The sequence below is a fragment of the Melopsittacus undulatus genome, chromosome 4 (assembly GCF_012275295.1).
Source record: "Melopsittacus undulatus isolate bMelUnd1 chromosome 4, bMelUnd1.mat.Z, whole genome shotgun sequence".
Lineage (NCBI taxonomy): Eukaryota > Metazoa > Chordata > Aves > Psittaciformes > Psittaculidae > Melopsittacus > Melopsittacus undulatus.
In genome coordinates, this window is record NC_047530.1 from 106,508,242 (window position 1) to 106,527,183 (window position 18,942).

Consider the following 18,942-nt stretch of genomic DNA (forward strand, 5'->3'; position numbering starts at 1 on the left):
ACAGACACGTTCACTGCCTTTAGCTGTATTTCTAAGTGAAACTGAGGACTGAGACACATACTTGCAAAGAGCTGAGAAAATTCAAACGTAGTTGAATATGAAGAATAAAGCGACAGAGCCCCTCATCTGGGGGAAAACAGTGTGTTATTTGTTAACTAGAGCCTTGAATTATCAGTCACGGGCAAAGAGCTTTTGGGAGGAGCTTTGGGGTTTTGCTCTCTGTACGGGGCGATCGGGACCCTGCCAAGGGACGGACGCACTGAGCGTGCCGGGGACCTGCAGGCTCCCCAAGGACACTTCTTGCTCAACATACAGGCTCCGGGGTGCAGCAGGAACCGGCCAGAGCATGAGGCATCCCTGGGCTGGGTATCCACGCCTGCTACCGGAGCCCACCCCAGTCACTACCGTGTCACCCGCACCCCGTCACCCCGGGGGTCGCCCGCTCCGCACTGGAGACAACCAGAAGTTTCCAGCCGGGCAGCTCCTCCGTGTCCCTCCTCCTCCTCCGCGTCCCTCCCCCGTCCCTTGTCCCTCCTCCGCCGCTTCCAGACACTTCCAGCCCGGCGCCTCCGCCCCCCGCGCCCCGCCGCGGATAAAGCCGCCGGTCCGGCGCCCCCGCCCGGCATTGGGCGATCGCTTGGCAGTGGGGCCGGTTCCAGTCCCGGTCCCGGCCATGAGCGCCGCCGCGCAGTCCCCGCCGCCGCCGCCGCAGATGGAGGGTAGCGCAGAGCCGCTGCCGCCGGGCTGGGAGATCAAGATCGACCCGCAGACCGGCTGGCCCTTCTTCGTGGATCACAACAGCCGCACCACCACATGGAGCGACCCGCGGCAGCGGGCGCCGCCGCAGGTACGACGGGGGGCACCCGAGGGAGGGTTGTGGGGGTCACGGCGCTGCGGTGGGGAGAGCAGGAGCTGCCTTTTGTCCCTGACGCACTGCAGTCCCTTTTCTGTGCACTCATAACCCGATCCCTCGGCAGGGGTGGTTATTTAAAGTTGGTTCTGCCCGCCCGGCCTGCCGGGGAAGACGCGAACCTTGAGTTACTTTTCTGCTGTGAACAGCCCAGATCATGAATGTCCTTTATGAAAGGGGAAACCCGTCCAGGACTTCCCTTGTCAACTTGTTTTCATTGCTTTTTTTTCTCCCCTTCTTCATTTCTCCTCGTTTTCCTGGGTACAAAGTGTCTCGGTAGCTGTCTGCTCTGCTTTCATTCTCCAGCACGCTCCGAGAAAAGCCCTATCTTAGTCCAAATATGTCCATGGAAGGAGAGGCGCGGTGGGGGAGAGCGGCCGTGATTCCGTCTGGGGCCCGCAGGAACGGCCCGTTCGGGTCCGGTTCTCCCGGTTTGGAGCAATCCAAAGCAATGACTGTGGGCAGAAAGTGCTGGAAACTTGAGCCCGGTGGGAAAGCGACTCCTTTGGGATCCGCTTGAGCTCCTCAACGAGCAGCACCGCTTCGCCCCGGGCACACCGGGGTTACCGGCCCCCCCCGTCCTTCCAAGGGCCGGCGGAGCGGGTTGGGCTGTGCTGGGCCCCCCGGTCCCCGCCTGGCCGGGGCTGTGGGGCTGGCCTGGAGCCCAGACCGGCTGCCGCAGGGAGGAGGCACCGAGGGAGGACAGGACAGGATCGGGGGCTGCTGGGTGCGGAGCCCCCGGTGCGGTCCTCAGAGGGAGCCGCAGTGTCTCCTGCCACCTTCTCCTTGGCCTCGCATGCGATACAAGGCTCAAACCGCTCAGTAAATGCGCTTATTTTAAGAACTTAATACGTCTTAAAAGCGAATTTCCCGAGGAAAAGCTGGGTGTGAGAGCAGCCTGGTGTGGGAAAGAAAGGGATGTGCTTTTCTATCACAAATCAACCCCCTTTTCAACTTCTGAGGGGCTGGTGCATTTGATCTATACATTGATGACAGAGTTCTAGTACTAATACAAAGAAGTCTTAGCAAAATGTGATTCGAGAATAAGAATATTGACACCGACACTGGAAAAAGTGCTTCAGCTCGCTTTTGGAGACACTTTCTTCCTGCTGTCATGAGGCACCCACTAACACTGGCTGTTAAGGCAATAAAACTAACACAGGACAGGGTTTAGAACCATAAAACAGCGTCTGTTTACTCAAAGGCTTGTGTTATGGGAATAGAAACTCACCCATTTAACAGAAAAGCCACATTTAAACTGCTTTCGTTAATGGGGTGAAAACAGAGTTTGAAGTAATCTGATGGGTGAGTGGGTGCCTGAGACAAAACAAGTTCTCACCCCTATCTGACCTGGAATCTGTGGCAATGAAAAGCGCCTCTGCTTCTGCCAGCCTGCCAGGGTTATTATACACAGCAAAAGCTGCACCTGCTTTTGAACAGCTCTTGTGGGATACACGTCTTTCCAAGCAGGAAAATCTGTTCCTGCTCCCTGTAGGCAGGAATGTGGGTGCGCTTTGGGATCTCTCATTGGGAGAGAGATGCTTCCAGAGATGAATATGGAAAATTGTTGGGTTTGGGGAGTTCAAAGAAAACCCCCTCCAGTTCCTGGTGGTAGGGGCAGTGCTTAACTGATCTCAGAGAGTCACTTGTCAGAGCCTTGAGTTAAGAATGTCTTCTGGAATTAATGGATGGCTTCTGAAATCATTTAGTACAGCGCAGTGGTACCCAGTGCATTTCACCAGGACAGGTACAATTAAGCAGAAGGAACTTAAAGTCAGGCCTAAGCAAAGTATTTCTCTTCCTAAGTACTGTTTTCTTCTCTAGACAATGTCAAAGAGCACAAGATTAACCACTAACACTGCATTTCAAATCCAGCAGTGATTCTGAAGGCATAATTTCTTCTCTTTTCCTTTAACCCAAACAGGTAGGAAGGTCAAATCACAGATGTAGGCAGAAAGAGAGATGGGATATGAACAGCTTTGTGATTTCCCTTGTTCTCAGCCTAGCTCAGATGAGAACTTGGGGGTTTTAGAAGTGATCTGAGAACTGCAAAAACTGGCTGTGTGTGTCAGAATTCATGCACCTTGTCAGGAATGATTATACAAATATCAAACCTGTTCTGACTTTTATCTTGGCCTTGCTTTCATTGAAATGAGGCAGTGAAACTAACATTTTTTAATCACCTTTATGGTGGTGTTTAATTAAGTCTTCCACTATATCTATTGATGTTTTCTTTATGAATACTTGTTCCCTTTTATGAAGAGATGTAGCCAACAAAATGAAGCAGAGGACAAGGGGGAATGGTTCTAACGTGTTAGAGGGAAGACTGAGATGAGCTCTTAGGCAGAAGCTCTTCCCTGTGAGGGTGCTGAGGCGCTGGCACAGGGTGCCCAGAGAAGCTGTGGCTGCCCCATCCCTGGCAGTGCTCAAGGCCAGGTTGGACGCAGGGGCTTGGAGCAGCTGCTCCAGTGGAAGGTGTCCCTGCCTGTGGCAGGGGTTGGAGCTGGATGAGCTTTAAGGTCCCTTCCAACAGAAACCATTCTAGGATTCTGTGATTACACTGTAAGTGGACAATGAATGGAGCACAGGGCTAAAGCTATCAGAGCTTTTCTAGCTAAGTAATATAGCTGAGACAGTATTAATAAGTCCATGGCAGGGGGACTGGAACTAGATATTGTTAAGGTCCTTTCCAACCCTAACTATTGTATGACTCTATGAAACCCCATTTTTCCTAAGTGGTTGACCTTGGTCTTCTCAATTACCCTAGGCTTGACATCAGTGTAACTACACTGATTGCAGTAAACTGTACCAGGTAGATGATCAGGTAAAATGAGAAATGGCTCTTTTAAAATTGTAACCCATGACAGAGCCATTTTATATCGGCAGATCTTGGTTTTGCATTTAACTATGTGTTTTAGATGCATTCCTCAGTTCACATGGCTCCCTGTTATTTTCTCAGGCAGTCTGGCCTTCCTTTACCCACCTGAAGGATGAGCGTCCTTCCTCTGCACCTTTAGCTTTGTTCACTGCAGTGTAAGGCTGGACTAGGGATATCTTCCTGAGAAAGAACAGAAAATCCCCAGTGAGAAACCAGCCATGACTCTGCAAATGGCTGAAAAACATTTATTAACAAAACCTCCTGTAGACTAATGATTTTCTTCCGAGTGCCCAGGGAGTTAATGGCAAGGCATTCAAAGAATAAGGTACGATCGATATCATGAAGCATGAATATGCAGACTTCTACTAAAAGTCTTCACTAGCAATGTCACTCTTCTTCTTATCTCTTCTTTGGTAGAATTATTGATTCCCTATGCTTATCTATTGTTGGTATTAACTCATGCCATCACAGCTCAGCATACTTTCTGCAAGATTCATAGTGTTTAATTGCTTACTTGGTATTCCCCAAAGTGTTGATAAACAATAGCTTACGATTAAAGAAGAAAACAAGGCTTTAAGTATTTATTGATGTCCCTCCCATATGTTGTTTCCACATGCAGTAAACCCAGTGGGGAATACTGCAACTAAAAATAGACCAAAGGAATTGACTGTACTGAGCTTCACTGAACTACTACTGCAGTGATCGATAGCTCACTAATGCTTTGGGTTTGAGATAAAAGCTCCACCAGCCACAAAGTCTGGGAGCAGTCCTAATAGTGATATACTTATTGGGTGCAACAGGCCCAAACAACAGAAGAAGCCATCTCATCCTCTAACTGATGGCTTCATTGGTATTTGGGGGACTATACCTAAGTTTCCATCCTTGCCCTTCATGACTGATACATCTCTTTTCTCTCTGCTTCCCCAAATAAGTCTTAAGTCACTCAATTCCCATCTCTTTAGCAGTGAACTTATTTTTGAGCACTGACTTCTCACGTTCAAGTTGACTAAAAAATTCTTGGAAGACCAAATTAGAAATCGCATTGGAGGTTCAATACAGCCTCTCTGAAACTTGGTTGTGGTTTGCATCAGTGGAAGGGAATGCAAGACTAGGTAACAAGTTAGGTCTCTTTTGCCTGCAGTGGTTTTTACATTACTTTTGCAGATGTGCATTCTGTCACAGGTTAATAAATTGCTTACTGGATTAAAAAGGTACTATATACATAGAAAAGTGTATGAGGGGAGACATCAGGCAGAAGTTCTTTCTTTTGAGGGGGTTGAGGCAGTGGCACAGGGTGCCCAAAGAAGCTGTGGTTACCCCATCCCTGGCAGTGTTCAGGGCTAGGCTGGATGAGGCTTGGAGCAACCTGTTCTAGTGGAAGGTCTCCCTCCCTGCCCATGGCAGAGGGTTGGAAATGGATGAGCTTTAAGGTTCTTTCCAACCCAAACCATTCTGTGATATATAACAGGTGTAATATGATAAAATTATCAGCAAGGGATTTTGTGACTTTGTCTGGATTCCCTGAAGCTGCTTTGAGCAGTTATTTAAAGCCCCCTTTAATAGAACATGGTAAGCATGGAGTTAATTTATGGAGATGGCAACTGATGTGAAAACAAGGGGTGGATCAAATCTGAAATAAGAGAATGGAGCAGAAAGAAATGACGTTGGGAACAACGTGGTGATCTCTGTGCAGTCATGCAAGAGCAGAAGCAAGGATGCTCTTGCATGGTTCTGTGTAAGTCCTGATGCAGCATACTGCTTATCTAAAGGAGATGGGAAGAATACTTGTGCCAGGTGGCAGCATTCTTATCTAGGAATCACATTTTGAATACATATACACAGGCAGGACTTTTCCATAACCACGTGGCAAAAATAGATTTGTTCCCACTTGAACCATGATAAGGCAGGTAACAATCCAATATGCTTTGGGGTATATAGACAGTATCACTTCATAGGTAAGCTCTGTCTCCACTTTATTCTGTGGCAGCTATGCCCTCTAGTTGTGCCAAGTTAAATAGATAACAAAATGGAAGAAATGGCTTGTTCACACAAATTGCATTGGTTATAATTGAAAACCCCTGTCTCTTCAATTATGTTGTAGAAGCTGTTGGTTTCTTTTGATTTCCCCTTAGCTTTACAGACAGGAAAATGAGCCATGGGGTGGTGAAGCGACCTGTCTAGCATCACCCAGCAGGTTGGGCAGCATGAAAGTACATTTTTATGGCTGGTGACAAGGCCTTATAATTGATAAATAGGGTGCAGTGTAGCCAGTGTTTTTATGGTGTTGGAAAATTGCTGTTTGAGGAAGTGAAGTCAGAGGACTGCTGTGTGCAAAATGAGTCCCAATGAGAATGTAAACCCTGACTGGAACCTGTGAATTTCAATTGTTAGCTATGTATTCTCCTGGTTTTCAAGGGGCATTGGTTTGCAAATTCCTGAGGTTTGTGCTTTCTTCTGTGTTCCAAATTTCTGGCTCATGTGATAGCAGGAGAGCACCAGGTTGAGCACCTGCTTCTTAGGTAAGCAGGCAGTGAACAGAAATAACTGTATAAAGTGTGTCGTTCTCATTGCCCTTGACAAGGATACTTCTACGAGTGCTCTAAAGAGCTTTTCTTTAACCTCGTCCTTTAAAGCTGACAGGATGGGTGGTGATCCTAGTTCTCTCCTAAGAGTGTTCTGCTTTCTGTAGCAGTCATTGCTTCTTGCTCTGAACATGTTCGGTTTGGCCTGTTGGATGCTTTCTGTGCACGGGCCAACTCGTGGGCATGAAGGGCAAGTGTTGTCATGTCTGTACCAAGGCATTTTAGCCTAAGAAAGAATCATTTTGGTGATCAAAAAAGAACAGTTTTAGTTTGTGAAACAAAACTGGTCTGCAAAATAGCCAACATACTTGCTCCAGTAAGGCTTTCTGCTCTGGAAAGCTTAGGATTAGTGTTCTCCTTCAATTTCTGGTTCTTTATTTCTAATGACATCATTGTGCTTCATCAGATAGAGCCTGTGCTAATGTAATGCTTGTCTAACACGACATGATAATTACAAGAGAGAACAAAAGGCCTGTTTGCCTACACATGTATTTGCTAGGAAATAAAACTCAGCATTCAACAAGTAAAACATCAAAAGCGGCTTGGCGGATAAATGGGTTACATGATGTGACCAAGTTCTACTGAGACAGCTCATGCGACTAAGCTTATTCATGGATTCCTTCAGTCATTAGCTAATGATATCTTGCTCTAATGCCTGTGTGCTCAGTGTGTATATTTAAGCACAAATTGTGAGTAGAAGAGTGAGAACGTGAAACTCCTCAGTGGCTAAAGCATGGCAGTGGGAGGCTTGGGGTCAGCACTGAGAGCAAATCCCTCCCCACCTTCCCACTTGTATAGTTCCCTGGGAACTATATGTATATAAATGAAAATAAATATATATCTTTAAGTAAAATACTATATGTATATAAATGAAATGTACTTCATGCTGATGTTGTCCTATGAATGTGTTTAAACACAAAGCATTGTTGAGAAACTCCTTAGAAATACTTGGACATGCTGATTTCTGTTGGTAGCAAAGCTGGTATAGTGGTTTTGATTTACCCAGTTAGTGCAAGAGAAAAGGGTAGGGGGAAAAGTGTGGCCAGAAATAAAATACAGGTGGATATGAGGGTTCTGAGGGTTAAACTATTGCCTTTCCATGACATAAAATGGTATTTCTATTTAAATAAATAGAATTGGTATATCAGCCTTAGGTTTGAATATTAGGTACTACTGGCTTTTTTTTGGCCATTCATGACAATTTCTGGTAAAATAGGTTTGAGTATATATGCAAAGAAAACTTAGTTGTCATATTTCAGTCACTTACTTTAGTATGTTGTGTTGTGAAAGAACAGAATCATTTTACTCCTTTCTTCCTAAATACATGGATCTGGGCTTAAACTCATGAGAAGTGTGCTCTCAGGTCAGATTTTCCTGGCATTTTCAGTCATTTGAGCAACCAGAATGGCTTCATTTGCATGGTACTCTTTACAGAAGCAGCTTAAAAATACAGAACCATACTGAAAGCAAGTAGAGCTTTTACTTGCAATCAGAGAGAGAGAATTCATTTCTTGGTAACGCTGGTGAAATCTGATTCTTTGCTAGTTCATAGTTACAAAACGAGTACAATTTAAGTATTGGCATTGTTGCGAGAGCTCCAGAGGTGCTGCATGTGTGTACAACACATAACATGCTTTAGAGAGCTGCATTTATGGCACTACAGCTAATATCAGACTTGCTTTTAAACTTGTTTTCCTGCAGACTGTTTTAGTAGGAGAGGAATGAGAAATGTCTCATGCAAGGAGTCTCAGAAGGGAGATTCTGAGTCGGGTACAACTGTTCTAGCGTGCGCACAGAATACTCTGATATTTCACTCCCTTGGTACAGCCATCGGGATGACTCAGTGGCAATTTGCTGGCATCAGCAGTGACTGAATTTGCAGGTTTCTTTGTTTCCGTCTGGAATAACACTTAAGCAGTCACTGGGCACATCAGGAGTCATGCCATTACCCGCTCCGGATGGATAGTGCAGCTGTCCTGACAGTTTAGTTGCAAGGTTGTCTCTTTCTCTTGCTGTCACTTTTCCATTCCACTGGCATGCAGTGCAAGAACTCACTTCAAATCGGAGCAAGTTGGAGGATTCCAGCGTCACTCCTGACCGTGCCCTTCCCATGGGATGCCAACAGGAGGATGTGGGGGGATGAAGTGTTTTTTCCACTTGCACAACTTGTGCTGGCTGCACCTTTATTTATCATGGTGATGGCCTCACAACACAAGCATATGTCCTCGTCCCGAGGTGGGAGCCCTGTCATTCCTCCTGAGCAGATCTCCAGCACGGCTTGGCCACAGCACGGTGATGGTTTTTGCTCTTGTTTGATTGTCTGTGATAAGTCCTTCACACTCCCTACTGAAATGGTGGATCAAGTCTAGAGTTTCCAGTGGTGTTCCAGGCTAAGTGTAGCCCACGACTGGTGTCAATGTTTCTGAGCTGCTACCTCAAATGCCTTTTTGGGGATTCTGCTTGTTACATGTAAACCAAGTGTGGGATCACAAGCCAGGATTCCTGCAGTGCTGATGGTCAGTCCTGCTACTGTGAGAAAATCCATCGATACTCTGTTGCTTATAATTACTCTCAGTTTTATCGTCAAAGAGCTTGAATTCCTTGGATGAAGGAAGAAGAAATCTACATCAGGGCCTTCTTTTAATGCAGAAATATGAGCTGGGTTCCTGTTTTTTATACTTCAAACAGAACAGGATGGTGGATTAAGGCTTGTCATTCATTTATCTGTCATACCTCTTTGTGCAGACTGGTGTTAATTGTGAGCTCTGGGCTTTTACAGATAAGGTTTGTTAATATAATGAGCAAGACATTTGAGAGAAGGCAAATAAAGCCAGAAAGTGGCTGTGTTTGGTCTCCTGGCTGGCTGTCCTGGGAAACAGGAATTGAACCATTCAAAGGGAGTCCCCAGTGTCTGCAGCATTAGGATGAGAAGTTTCCAGAGCTGGATTCCCTTCCTCCTCTTTGCTGCAGTGTCCCCAGGCACAGCTGAGCTTCTCCTGAAGTCTTCCAGAACCTGTTGGTCCGGGCTCCCTTGCACAAAACAGACTGGCTCTGGCCACAAGCCTGACTGCAGGGATACTGGAATCCACATGCACTTGCTGTTGTGCTCACTAAGAACAAACCCAAACTACTACTGAGTGTTGAAGAGACCAGTGTGGATCAGGAAGAGCAGTTGTGATGAGAGCATCTGATCTTTCTGCCTCAGAGCTTACTGAGCATGGAGAAAAGAAAGGGGACACTGCATTTGTTCCTCCACTGAGGACTGCTCCAGTATGATAGCACTGCAAAGAGACACAAATTCCTCTGTGGTTTGCAGACCTGACTGCAGGGGAAAAAAGCTTGGAACAAAGGGTCAGCTCGAAAAACTGACTTTCCACAGGATCAGCACAGGTTGTCTGAAGCTGTAAGAATAAATAACAAATGATGAGAGTACAGTTTATGTTGTGGCTCTTAAGGAGGGGCCAGTGTTTCCATTTACAAGTATTAAACTTGCCAGAAGTTTCACTTCAGACACAAACTGAATGGTTTGAGAAAGCAGTCCAACCTGATTTTTTCCTTTGGTTTTGGGCTGCTGCTTCTGTTATTTCCTACCAGGGCTTAAGTTGCAGAGGCAGATCTCTCAGACTGCTATAATGGTTCAAAACAAGGGTCTGAGAATGAAGACAAGGGGGAGGAAATCCATGGGCAGACTCCTAAGAGAGGGTTCATGGAGGCTGCATGGAGTGGGAGTCTGTCCATGTTGAAGCCTTGGCAGTGATTTATCACCGAATCATAGAATAGTTTGGATTGGAAAGGACCTTCAGAGGTCCTCTAGTCCAACCCCCTGCAATCATTGCAGGTTACTCCAAAAGGCTGAAGGTCTTAACCCCCAAATGGAGCAGTTCAAAGCATGGCAGACCCCTCAGATGCCAAAAGAGAGGAGCTGGGAACTAATCCCCTAGGGCAGATCTGCTGTATACCCCGGTGGAGCAGAGCAGGAGTGGCTGAAACCCTTCTCCTGTTGGGGCATCTGTTGGTGCTGCTGTGCCCACCCAGCTCCTAACCCCTTCCCAGCTCCAGCCCTTCCCATGGGGAGTTTAGACAGCGCTGGAAGTGAGTGAATCTCCTTTTTATAGCTGTGGGTGGCTGGCTGTGAAGGCTCAGGTTTCACCCACCGCCTGCTCCCTCTGTCAAGGGAGCCTTGTGCCGGGGAGCAGCTGGTGCACACGGGGTGCAGAATGCATCGAGTCAGCGCGCAGCAGCAGCAAGGTGCAGCTTCCCACTCTGGAATCATCCGTTTTCCCTCCCTGCTCAGCTCGGCTCCGCTCTCCCGGCAGACGTTTGGCTGGGACACAGCCCCACATTGTTGTTAGCTGAGCGCACCTCACATCTATTTTTCCGGCAAGTGCAATTTGCTGGCGTCATCGCGCTTCCCTCCAGATCCCGGGAGAGGTGGCTGCCGGGAATGCTGTGGATCCAGGGTTGGGATAGTGGAAGGTGAACTGGCAAATGGTTGTTGGTGATGGGGGGTCCTGAAACCCTTCCCCAGACAGTGTGTGTTGAGCAGAGGGACGTGGTTTCCTGGTAGGGTGGATTTAAAATGACTCACTGTCGGCGGTGGATCCTGGTGCAGACCCTGGCATGAGATCATCCTTGTTCTGCACCTGGAAAAGCCAACTTCAAGTTAACTTCTCTGTGTGAAGTTTCTAGGCCTGGATCTCCTCTGTGCCTCTTTCAGAATGCTTTCCTTTGTGGAGGGTATTTTAGTGAGTAAAAGGAAATGCAACATCAGGGCTCTGACTTTGGTCTTGTTCCTTTTAGTACTATTATCTTTATTTTATTAGCTTACCTAAGTCACAGCCTTTATTCTCTGCAGTTTTATGGCTCACAGGAATTCTCAGGAATCACGTTTTAAGGGGACACTCATATGGGAAGAATGCTCAAAATCTGGGGGGTGAAAGAGTGAATTCCTCATGAATTAATATGTTAATGAGCCCAGAAGCGACATTAAATATTTCTGCCGCTTAAACACCCCTTTAAAAATAGGGTTTCCAACACTTGCACCATATGTCCCCTTATTAAATTCTCCTCTTACTGAATAATGACATTACCCTCTGAATGACAGAGGTGCTTGTTACATGATCTGACTTACAGATACATCTGGAACTTAGCCCTCGCAGGGCCTCAAAATAGAATGACCGATGCAGGAAGAACTTACTAGAGGACTTGTGAGGGCTCTTAGTACAAACCACTTCCACCCTTGCCAGAGCTTTGACATTGTCCAGTGAGCATGGGCAGACAATACAGGGGTTATTTTATCTTGCTGTTCAGCATTTTCCTCTTCATTATCCTGTCTTCCCTTCTCCCTCAGTATTCACTGAACCGGATCCTCCCCTGGCTGAAAGGGAATACATTGTGCAGTATGCTGCAGCAGTAACTCTTTACATAGCCAGTGGGAAGAGCAATACCAACAAACATTGTGCTCCTGGTGGGGTTAGGCTTCCATGGAGGTATCTTTTCAGATGTTATCTACAGGCTGTGTTACGAGAGGTGTTAAAGAAATGCCTCTGGTCCTGTGGGCACTTGTTTGAATTGGAGCAGCTCCATCTGAAGGGGGTGGGCTGGTGGCTAAGCACAAGTAATGCATGCTAAATAAGAAATGCTGGTGTAATTAGGCAGGTATTTTAAAGCTTAAGTTGGTATTTATGAGAAGTGGGGGGGGGGGGAGGGTGAAAGCCTCATACATAAGCAGACTTACTAGCTTCCTTTCTTCTTTTGCATGCAGATCTGGGGTGTGAGCACCTGCTATTAGCTGCACAGACACAAAAGTGTCTGAACTTTTCCCATAGAGCTGATACCACTTTAAGGACAGACCTTTAACATTGTATTGAGCTACCACCAAGTGCAATGTGATGTTTTTAACTTCTAGGAAAGCCAGTCATCAGCAAATGGTCCATCTCGTGATAGCCCCAAGCAGCAGCCAGCAAGAGAAGTAAACATGGGATACCCCAAGCTCCGGGCCGGCTATATCCCTATTCCTGTCATCCATGAAGGCATCGATGGCAGACAGCAGCACCCGTGCTTCTCTGCTCCGCAGCCTGGTGTGCAGCGATACAAGACAGAAGCTGTCCCTACCACGGTGCAGGCACAGCCACCTCTGAGGGGGGCCTATGCTGGCCCCGAGTCCCCTCCAAGGGGACCTGTGGAGGCTTCTCAAGCGGATAAACAATGTGGACAGACACCGGCAGCTGCAGCAGCCCCAGCGCCGGCCGCGCACGGACCCGAGGTAACTTGTCAGTGTTGCTGGGGTGTGTTTGCATTGGTCTTTGCAGCATGTATGACCTGAATGTCACACGGTAGTTGATCCTTCAGAAAGCCAGACTTGCCACAGGATTACATTTTCCCAATACTTCCCAAGAGTATTCAGATGCAAAAGTGCACAGTCAGGGCAGCATAAATATGTGAGGTTTTTTGTCTTCTAGCATGGCCTGCTTTCAGTCTGCAGTGATTCTGCAGAAATAAATGTATGGAGATGGCTTCTGCAGAGAGACAGCCTCTGAGCTGTGAGGCCCTGCAGCAAGGGAGGGTTGTTCTGGGGTTCATTCTGCTTCCCCCATAAGGGGAGGGCACAGACAGGTTCCTGTGTTCTGCACCATGAGTCAGAAAGTGAAGTGAACAAAAGTGGCAGAGACAGAAATAAAAGTGACCGGGTAGCTAACAAGCCAGGCCACTTCAGAAGCGCTACTGCTGTGATCTTTGCTTGCCAATTTAGTATTTCAGCTGTATTAAGCATATGGATTTACATACATATAGCTTTAAAAGTGAATTGTAAAGGAATTTGGTTCTTCAGAGGCGTGTTAGAGTATTTCCAAGCTATGAACTTCATTGAACAAAAGAGTCACCCTGCTTGCTTTGTTTGTCAGGAGGTAGGATTTTGGTTTGCTTGTTCTCTCTGGAGAATGAGCAGAATTGGTGTTCCTGTAGTACATGGAAATACCAACCTCATCTTTATTCAAAGTAAGATGAGCAGGAAACGCAGCCTTGGCCAGGCTGAAAATGTATCATCAGGTCTGTAATTCAGCAGTGGTGGAGTCTGAACAATGTAATTAGAAGTCTGTTAGCAGGTTTCTTGGCTGTCTTGTCTAACGATGCCATCTCCATGCAATGGCAGGGCAAGAGGCTCAGCTTTTCCTTCTTCCCACACTGTTCAGCTTTGTCTTGTACGCAGAGTGGCTTTAGGAGCATGTCTTCTGTGCCTCTTCCTGAAGTCCTCCAACATAACTAGTGGGGACCTCAGAACTTGCTGTTACAAACTTGGGCAGCACGGTGTGGGTATCAACTGACCAGAGCCTGTAGTGGTGGCCTTGTTGACATAGGGTTTAAAAGCACAAATCATGGCAGTGATGGATACCATAATACAAACCAGCATTTAACTTGCTTATTCAAGGTTCCTGTTTCACGGGCAGCTGAGCAGCTCACCAGCACCGAATGAGGGGTCTTGCACCCCTTCCTCTCCTTGCCCATCATTCTCTTGCCTTGTGGCTGTGCTGTCCTGCTCTCTCCTCTGCCAGCTCAAGGCTGACCTGGCCTTTCACTGAGCCGTGTAACATACCCATCAGGAAATGATTTTGTTCCTCTTAGAGAGTGAAACTGGTCAGAAAATAGTCTGACAGCTGCTGGAGTTGGTGCACAGTATCTGGGGTGATGGATTGGCATAGCAGGAGGTGGGAGGGAGCTGTGAGAGACAAACTTTCTTTCCCCAAAATGCAGACCCACAACCTGGAACATGCTGGAAGTTGGGTTCTGCAGCTTGCTTCTGCTGACAGCAGGTCTGAGCTAGTGCAGCTCTCTAGCTGCCAAGGGGCTAAGGTGTTGCAAGGTCCTAGGGGGAAAAGGGAGCATAAGCTGTATATGCATTGCCACTGCCTGCTACTGAATTAATTACATGCTTCTAAAAAAACCCAAACCAAACAAAATCTGTTAATGTGACTGGAATCACAAGTCTAAATGCTGTGTGCCTCTGGTAGGGGTTTGTTTTTGTTTCCAGTGTATAATTTGTTTGCTTAACTTTAGCTTACCTCAAATTTAACAGGTTTAGACAGGAACAGCCATGCAAAAGCAGCAACCATTCTGACTGAGCATCCACTCCCTGCTCATTTGAGGGCTGGGAATGCTGTAGCTCAGGTTTCTACTTGTTATAATGATGCTCTCACAACTTCTGTGGTTTGTCTAGAGAGGCCCTTCGCTAAAAAAATCCAAGGAAGTGCATGCTGGAAACACGAGTTCTGTTTCTGTTACCATCTCCTTTTCTCTTTGGAAATGGAAAGTACTATGAGCACAAAGTTTAATAATGGATTTCATTTTCACAGCAGCCTCAATGTCCTGGAGCTCCTGATTCTGCAACCGCTTCCCCTCAGTCCTCTGGCAGACCCAACGCAGGGAGCCATCAGCTTCCTCGTGGTTATATTCCAATTCCTGTGATCCATGAAAACATCCAGCGGCAGCCAGCGCAGGTGTACCACCAGGCACAGAAGACACACTACCCTGCCCAGCAGAGCGAATTCCAAGCCCACCAACCAGTGTTCCACAAAATCCAACCAGAAGAGAGGGAGCCGAAGACAGCGCGAGCGCAGTCTCCATTCAGGATGGCCCAGAGAGGCTCATCGAGCCGTGACAGTTCACCGGCAAGAGTTACCACCCAGATACAGTCCCCGGCACCCATCAGAGTGCAGACAGTTGTAGACAGACCCCAGGTATGTAGAGCAGGGAAGAGACTTACAGGCCAGGTAGTTCGTTCAGTGTAGAGCTGAGAAATCAGCTTGTACTTGATGTAAAGCAGTCTATTCTGGATTTAAACAAGCTGGGAGACACAGATGATACTGCCAGCAAGTGCCTTTTCCATCCGTCAGGAGTGTGGAGTCTGTGGATGACTGAAATAGGATTTAGCACACAGTTTGATTTTCCTTTCATGAGGGTATAATATGGTGTAGTGACACTGAGGTCATTGATGTTACATTATGCTTGTAAGAAGAAAATCAGGTCTGTGGGATTTGTGGCATCTATGTAAATAGACTTCATTGATGTCTCAGAACCATTTAGGATAGCATCAGGTGCACAGAGTAATTTTAGTTCTGAAGAAGGGATCAGCAAAACCTAGTCTTAGAGCTTTTTATTTTTCCTATGTGAAGCATGCTCTTGCTCATAGACCCTGTTGCTCACTGAAGAGTTTATCCATGTTAAAATTGTTACTAAAACTACTAAACCTACTGGGAATTTGACAAGTGTGTGTGTGTGTAAGGGTGTATTATAAAAACAAGCCTAGATTTCCTCTCTGGAGAGATTTCACATTAAAACTGACAGCAGAACTAGGTTAATAGTTCTGAAAACCCAGGAGGTCATATGGAACAATGAAGACTTCAGATTTAATGGCACATTCTAGGTTATAATGCTAATATATTTTCATGGGTGAGAATTAGAGCTCTCTGATCAAACTTGATGTTCGGTGGGTAAAGCAGTAACAGATTGCCAATGTAGGCCATTTACTTACTTGGTTTAAGTATAAATGTAGGTATTTTACTTAAGCTTTTTAAATGCATGACAGCTGGATCTAGTAGTACCTTTCCAAAATCACTGTATATGTGCAAGAGTAAGTGAACAGGGTGGCAGATGGAAAATGCAGATCTCACGAACTGCAGTTTTCTGCTAAGATTTCCAAACTAATCTCAATTGCAAGAGATTTCTGATTTGATGACTCTTAGAGCTGTAGTAATCCCAGGCATTGTCTCTAGTGTAATAAGATTGACATAGTAACCTCTGTGTGTAAATACTCTAAAGATAAAATCAGTAAAAATAAGCACAAACAGCAAAAGGAATGTCCTGAAAACAGAAATGGGATGAGAATAGCTCAAAATGTGGTTAGAACTCAGCAAAGCAGTTGGCTGTTCAAGAAGCACCAGCTGTCGGTGAGGATGAAATCTGGACTGTGCTGCAGTCAGTTACAGCAAATCCTCCTGACTTACATCAGGTGAGGGCTTTGCCCTAGGGTCTTAGAAAACTGCTTGTAGGGATGATTTCAGTGAGCATGGGCACATTGGTCTTTGAGAGCTCACTGGTGCTTACAATCTGCAATAGCTTAAAAACAATAACTGAACTCTTCAGCACAGTGCTTTTTTTAATGTTAAAGTGGTAAAATTCAGCAGTGCACAGGAAGGATGAGTCATCTGGGGGGTGTGAAAACTGCACTTCTAGAAGCACAGAAAATTGAAGTTAGGTTACTTCTATAAAGGAGCATTGTTCATTGTGTCTCAACACAAACCTCCTTTGCTTACCAGGTTTCTCAGCAACAGCAAATCCCACCTCAAGAGCCACCAAGACCATCCCCTGAAATCAAGCCTGAGAACAAGGTAGTCCCACCACCCACAACTGAGGCACCGTCATCATATATCCCAATCCAGGTCACCCACCAAGAGCCGGATACTAAACTACCCCCGCAGAAGGCTCCAGCCATGGCAGAGAAAGCTGATAAAAGGGTTCCTGCCCCACCTAAGATGGTTCCCCCGCAGGAAAGGCCTCCTCCTCCTCCTGAAGAAACAGCAGCACCGAAGACAGTGGAATCAGGAGAACCTCAAAAGCATCCTGGTGTGTTGAAAGTGGAGGCAATTCTGGAGAAAGTACAGATGCTTGAGCAGGCAGTCAACTCCTTTGAAGGCAAGAAAAATGACAAAAAGTACTTGATGATTGAAGAGTATTTGACCAAAGAGTTGCTAGCCCTAGACTCAGTGGACCCTGAGGGTCGTCCGGATGTGCGCCAGGCCAGGAGAGATGGTGTAAGGAAGGTCCAGAATATTTTGGAAAGACTTGAACAGAAAGCAGAAGATGTCCCAGAACCTGTTCAAGTCGATGGACTTCAGTCAAATTTGCCAGAGCCTAAGCCACCACAGGAAATCATGGAGATTGAACCTGTGGTAGTCAAGAGCAAGGGAGATACCAGTAATAAAGATGCTAAAGAGGAAAGCAAAGTGGAAAGACACCAGCCTGAAACTAAGGAAGAAGTGTTTACCAATCTCACCACTACGACAAACACATCTAATAACCCAACTGAACCGTAGCCACGTGCTGAACTGAAAATCTCTCAGACTTTATAACTGAAAGTGTGTTTAAGTGAATTTTAAGTTGCATGCATTTCCAGAGGTCTTTTCAACTGGTTTTTAATCAACATAGCAGCTTGGGACACAGTAAACACTTTGTGGGGGAAGGAGGGAGCTAGAAAGAAAGTAATGCATTTATCCTTTATTCTTACACTATGTAAAAGACATCAAAATTAAACCCTGTATGTTAATCACTTTCAGATCAGAGTAAAAAAACCCAAAGCAAGTACTTCAGGGTTAATCTTGATGTGTGTTATTGAGGGTGTATTCTTCTGCAGGTGATTTTTGTAAAATCAGAGGCCTGCACTGTCAGAATATCTGTCCTTCTCTAAGCATAGCCACTCTTAACAGTAATGTTTTTATTTCTAATGTTCACAGTTGGGCACTTTAAGTAATGATGGATAGAAAGTGTGTAAGAAACTGTAGGGATATTTATATGTGTGCAGGACTTCAATGCTATATTTTAAGAGGGAAATAAAATAATATAGAAGCCTAATTTAGTCTTGTGATTTTATAAGCTGGAAATGGAAGAGCAGTCATGGGTTTCAAATGTACTCCTCTAAACACAGGTTTCTTTTAGGACACTGCTGTAGTCTGACAGCTGCTTTCTGATCAGGACCAAAATGTGCCCTTCTCCATTCACTTGCTCCCTTCTAATGTTGTTGCTGTATCACATGTGGATTGAGGAAAGAACTTGGCTTAGCATTTCCTCATTAGTTTTTTCTTCCCCCTCCCTGTGCCCTGGGAGTTACCATTTAACAGAAATGTTGACAACATGAAGCAATCTGTTTCTGTTGCTGTTGTCCTCAGAAACTTACTTCACAGCATCTACAAGGATGCTGGAGTGGGACTCTTAATCAGGGGCTGTAGCAATAGGACGAGGTGACGGGTTTAAATTTAAACAGGGAAAGTTCAGGTTAGATACAAGGGAGAAGTTCTTTACTGTGAGGGTGGTGAGGCAGTGGCAAAGGTTGCCCAAAGAAGTGGTAAATGCTCCATCCCTGGCAGTGTTCAAGGCCAGGTTGGATGAAGCCATGGGCAACATGGTGAAGTGTGAGGTGTCCCTGCCCATGGCAGGGGTTTGGAACTGGGTGATCTTTAAGGTCCTTTCCAACTCTAACTACCTGATGAACTTAACTTGTTCTGCAATACCATTTATCTTTTATTAACAACTACTGAATTTCCAGCTAAACACACTTATATTCATAGAGCCAGTATGATGAAAGGTGGTATAGCCGCCTGTGAACCGCTTAGGTAATACTTCATGGTTGTTTGAAGTGATTAGCAACTTACACTTAAGCAAGGGACATAAAACGTACTCTGGCTACATCCACCTAAAATGAAAGCAGCAGAGTCAGCCCAGTGCAGAATGAGTGCAAGGCAGGAAAGAGGATGGCTAACCAAACTCCAGAAGTTAACTTTGACTTGCATTTGTAAAATGAACAA

At 45.9% G+C, this 18,942-nt stretch overlaps 1 protein-coding gene across 2 annotated transcripts; it reads left to right on the forward strand.

The window, feature by feature from the left end:
• The first annotated feature begins 623 nt into the window (after nt 1–623).
• Nucleotides 624–17,992, forward strand: BAG3 (BAG cochaperone 3). Of its 2 annotated transcripts, none has more exons than XM_031053932.2 (4): nt 624–847; nt 12,279–12,635; nt 14,719–15,102; nt 16,681–17,992. In XM_031053932.2, exons 1-4 carry the CDS (start codon nt 674–676, stop codon nt 17,455–17,457), a joined length of 1,692 nt encoding a protein of 563 aa, XP_030909792.2. In that variant the 5' UTR covers nt 624–673; the 3' UTR covers nt 17,458–17,992. The 2 variants fall into 2 exon arrangements, with proteins under 2 accessions (XP_030909792.2, XP_033917996.1); XM_034062105.1 differs by having other exon boundaries at nt 14,722–15,102.
• The last annotated feature ends 950 nt before the right edge of the window (nt 17,993–18,942 follow it).

Bases quoted from the DNA above. Each gene is read 5' to 3' on its own strand.
- BAG3 (XM_031053932.2), top strand. From the start codon at position 674: ATGAGCGCCGCCGCGCAGTCCCCGCCGCCGCCGCCGCAGATGGAGGGT. The intron at 12,636-14,718 runs GTAACTTGTCAG...TCATTTTCACAG, and splicing joins CGGCCGCGCACGGACCCGAG to CAGCCTCAATGTCCTGGAGC. The intron at 15,103-16,680 runs GTATGTAGAGCA...TTTGCTTACCAG, and splicing joins CAGTTGTAGACAGACCCCAG to GTTTCTCAGCAACAGCAAAT.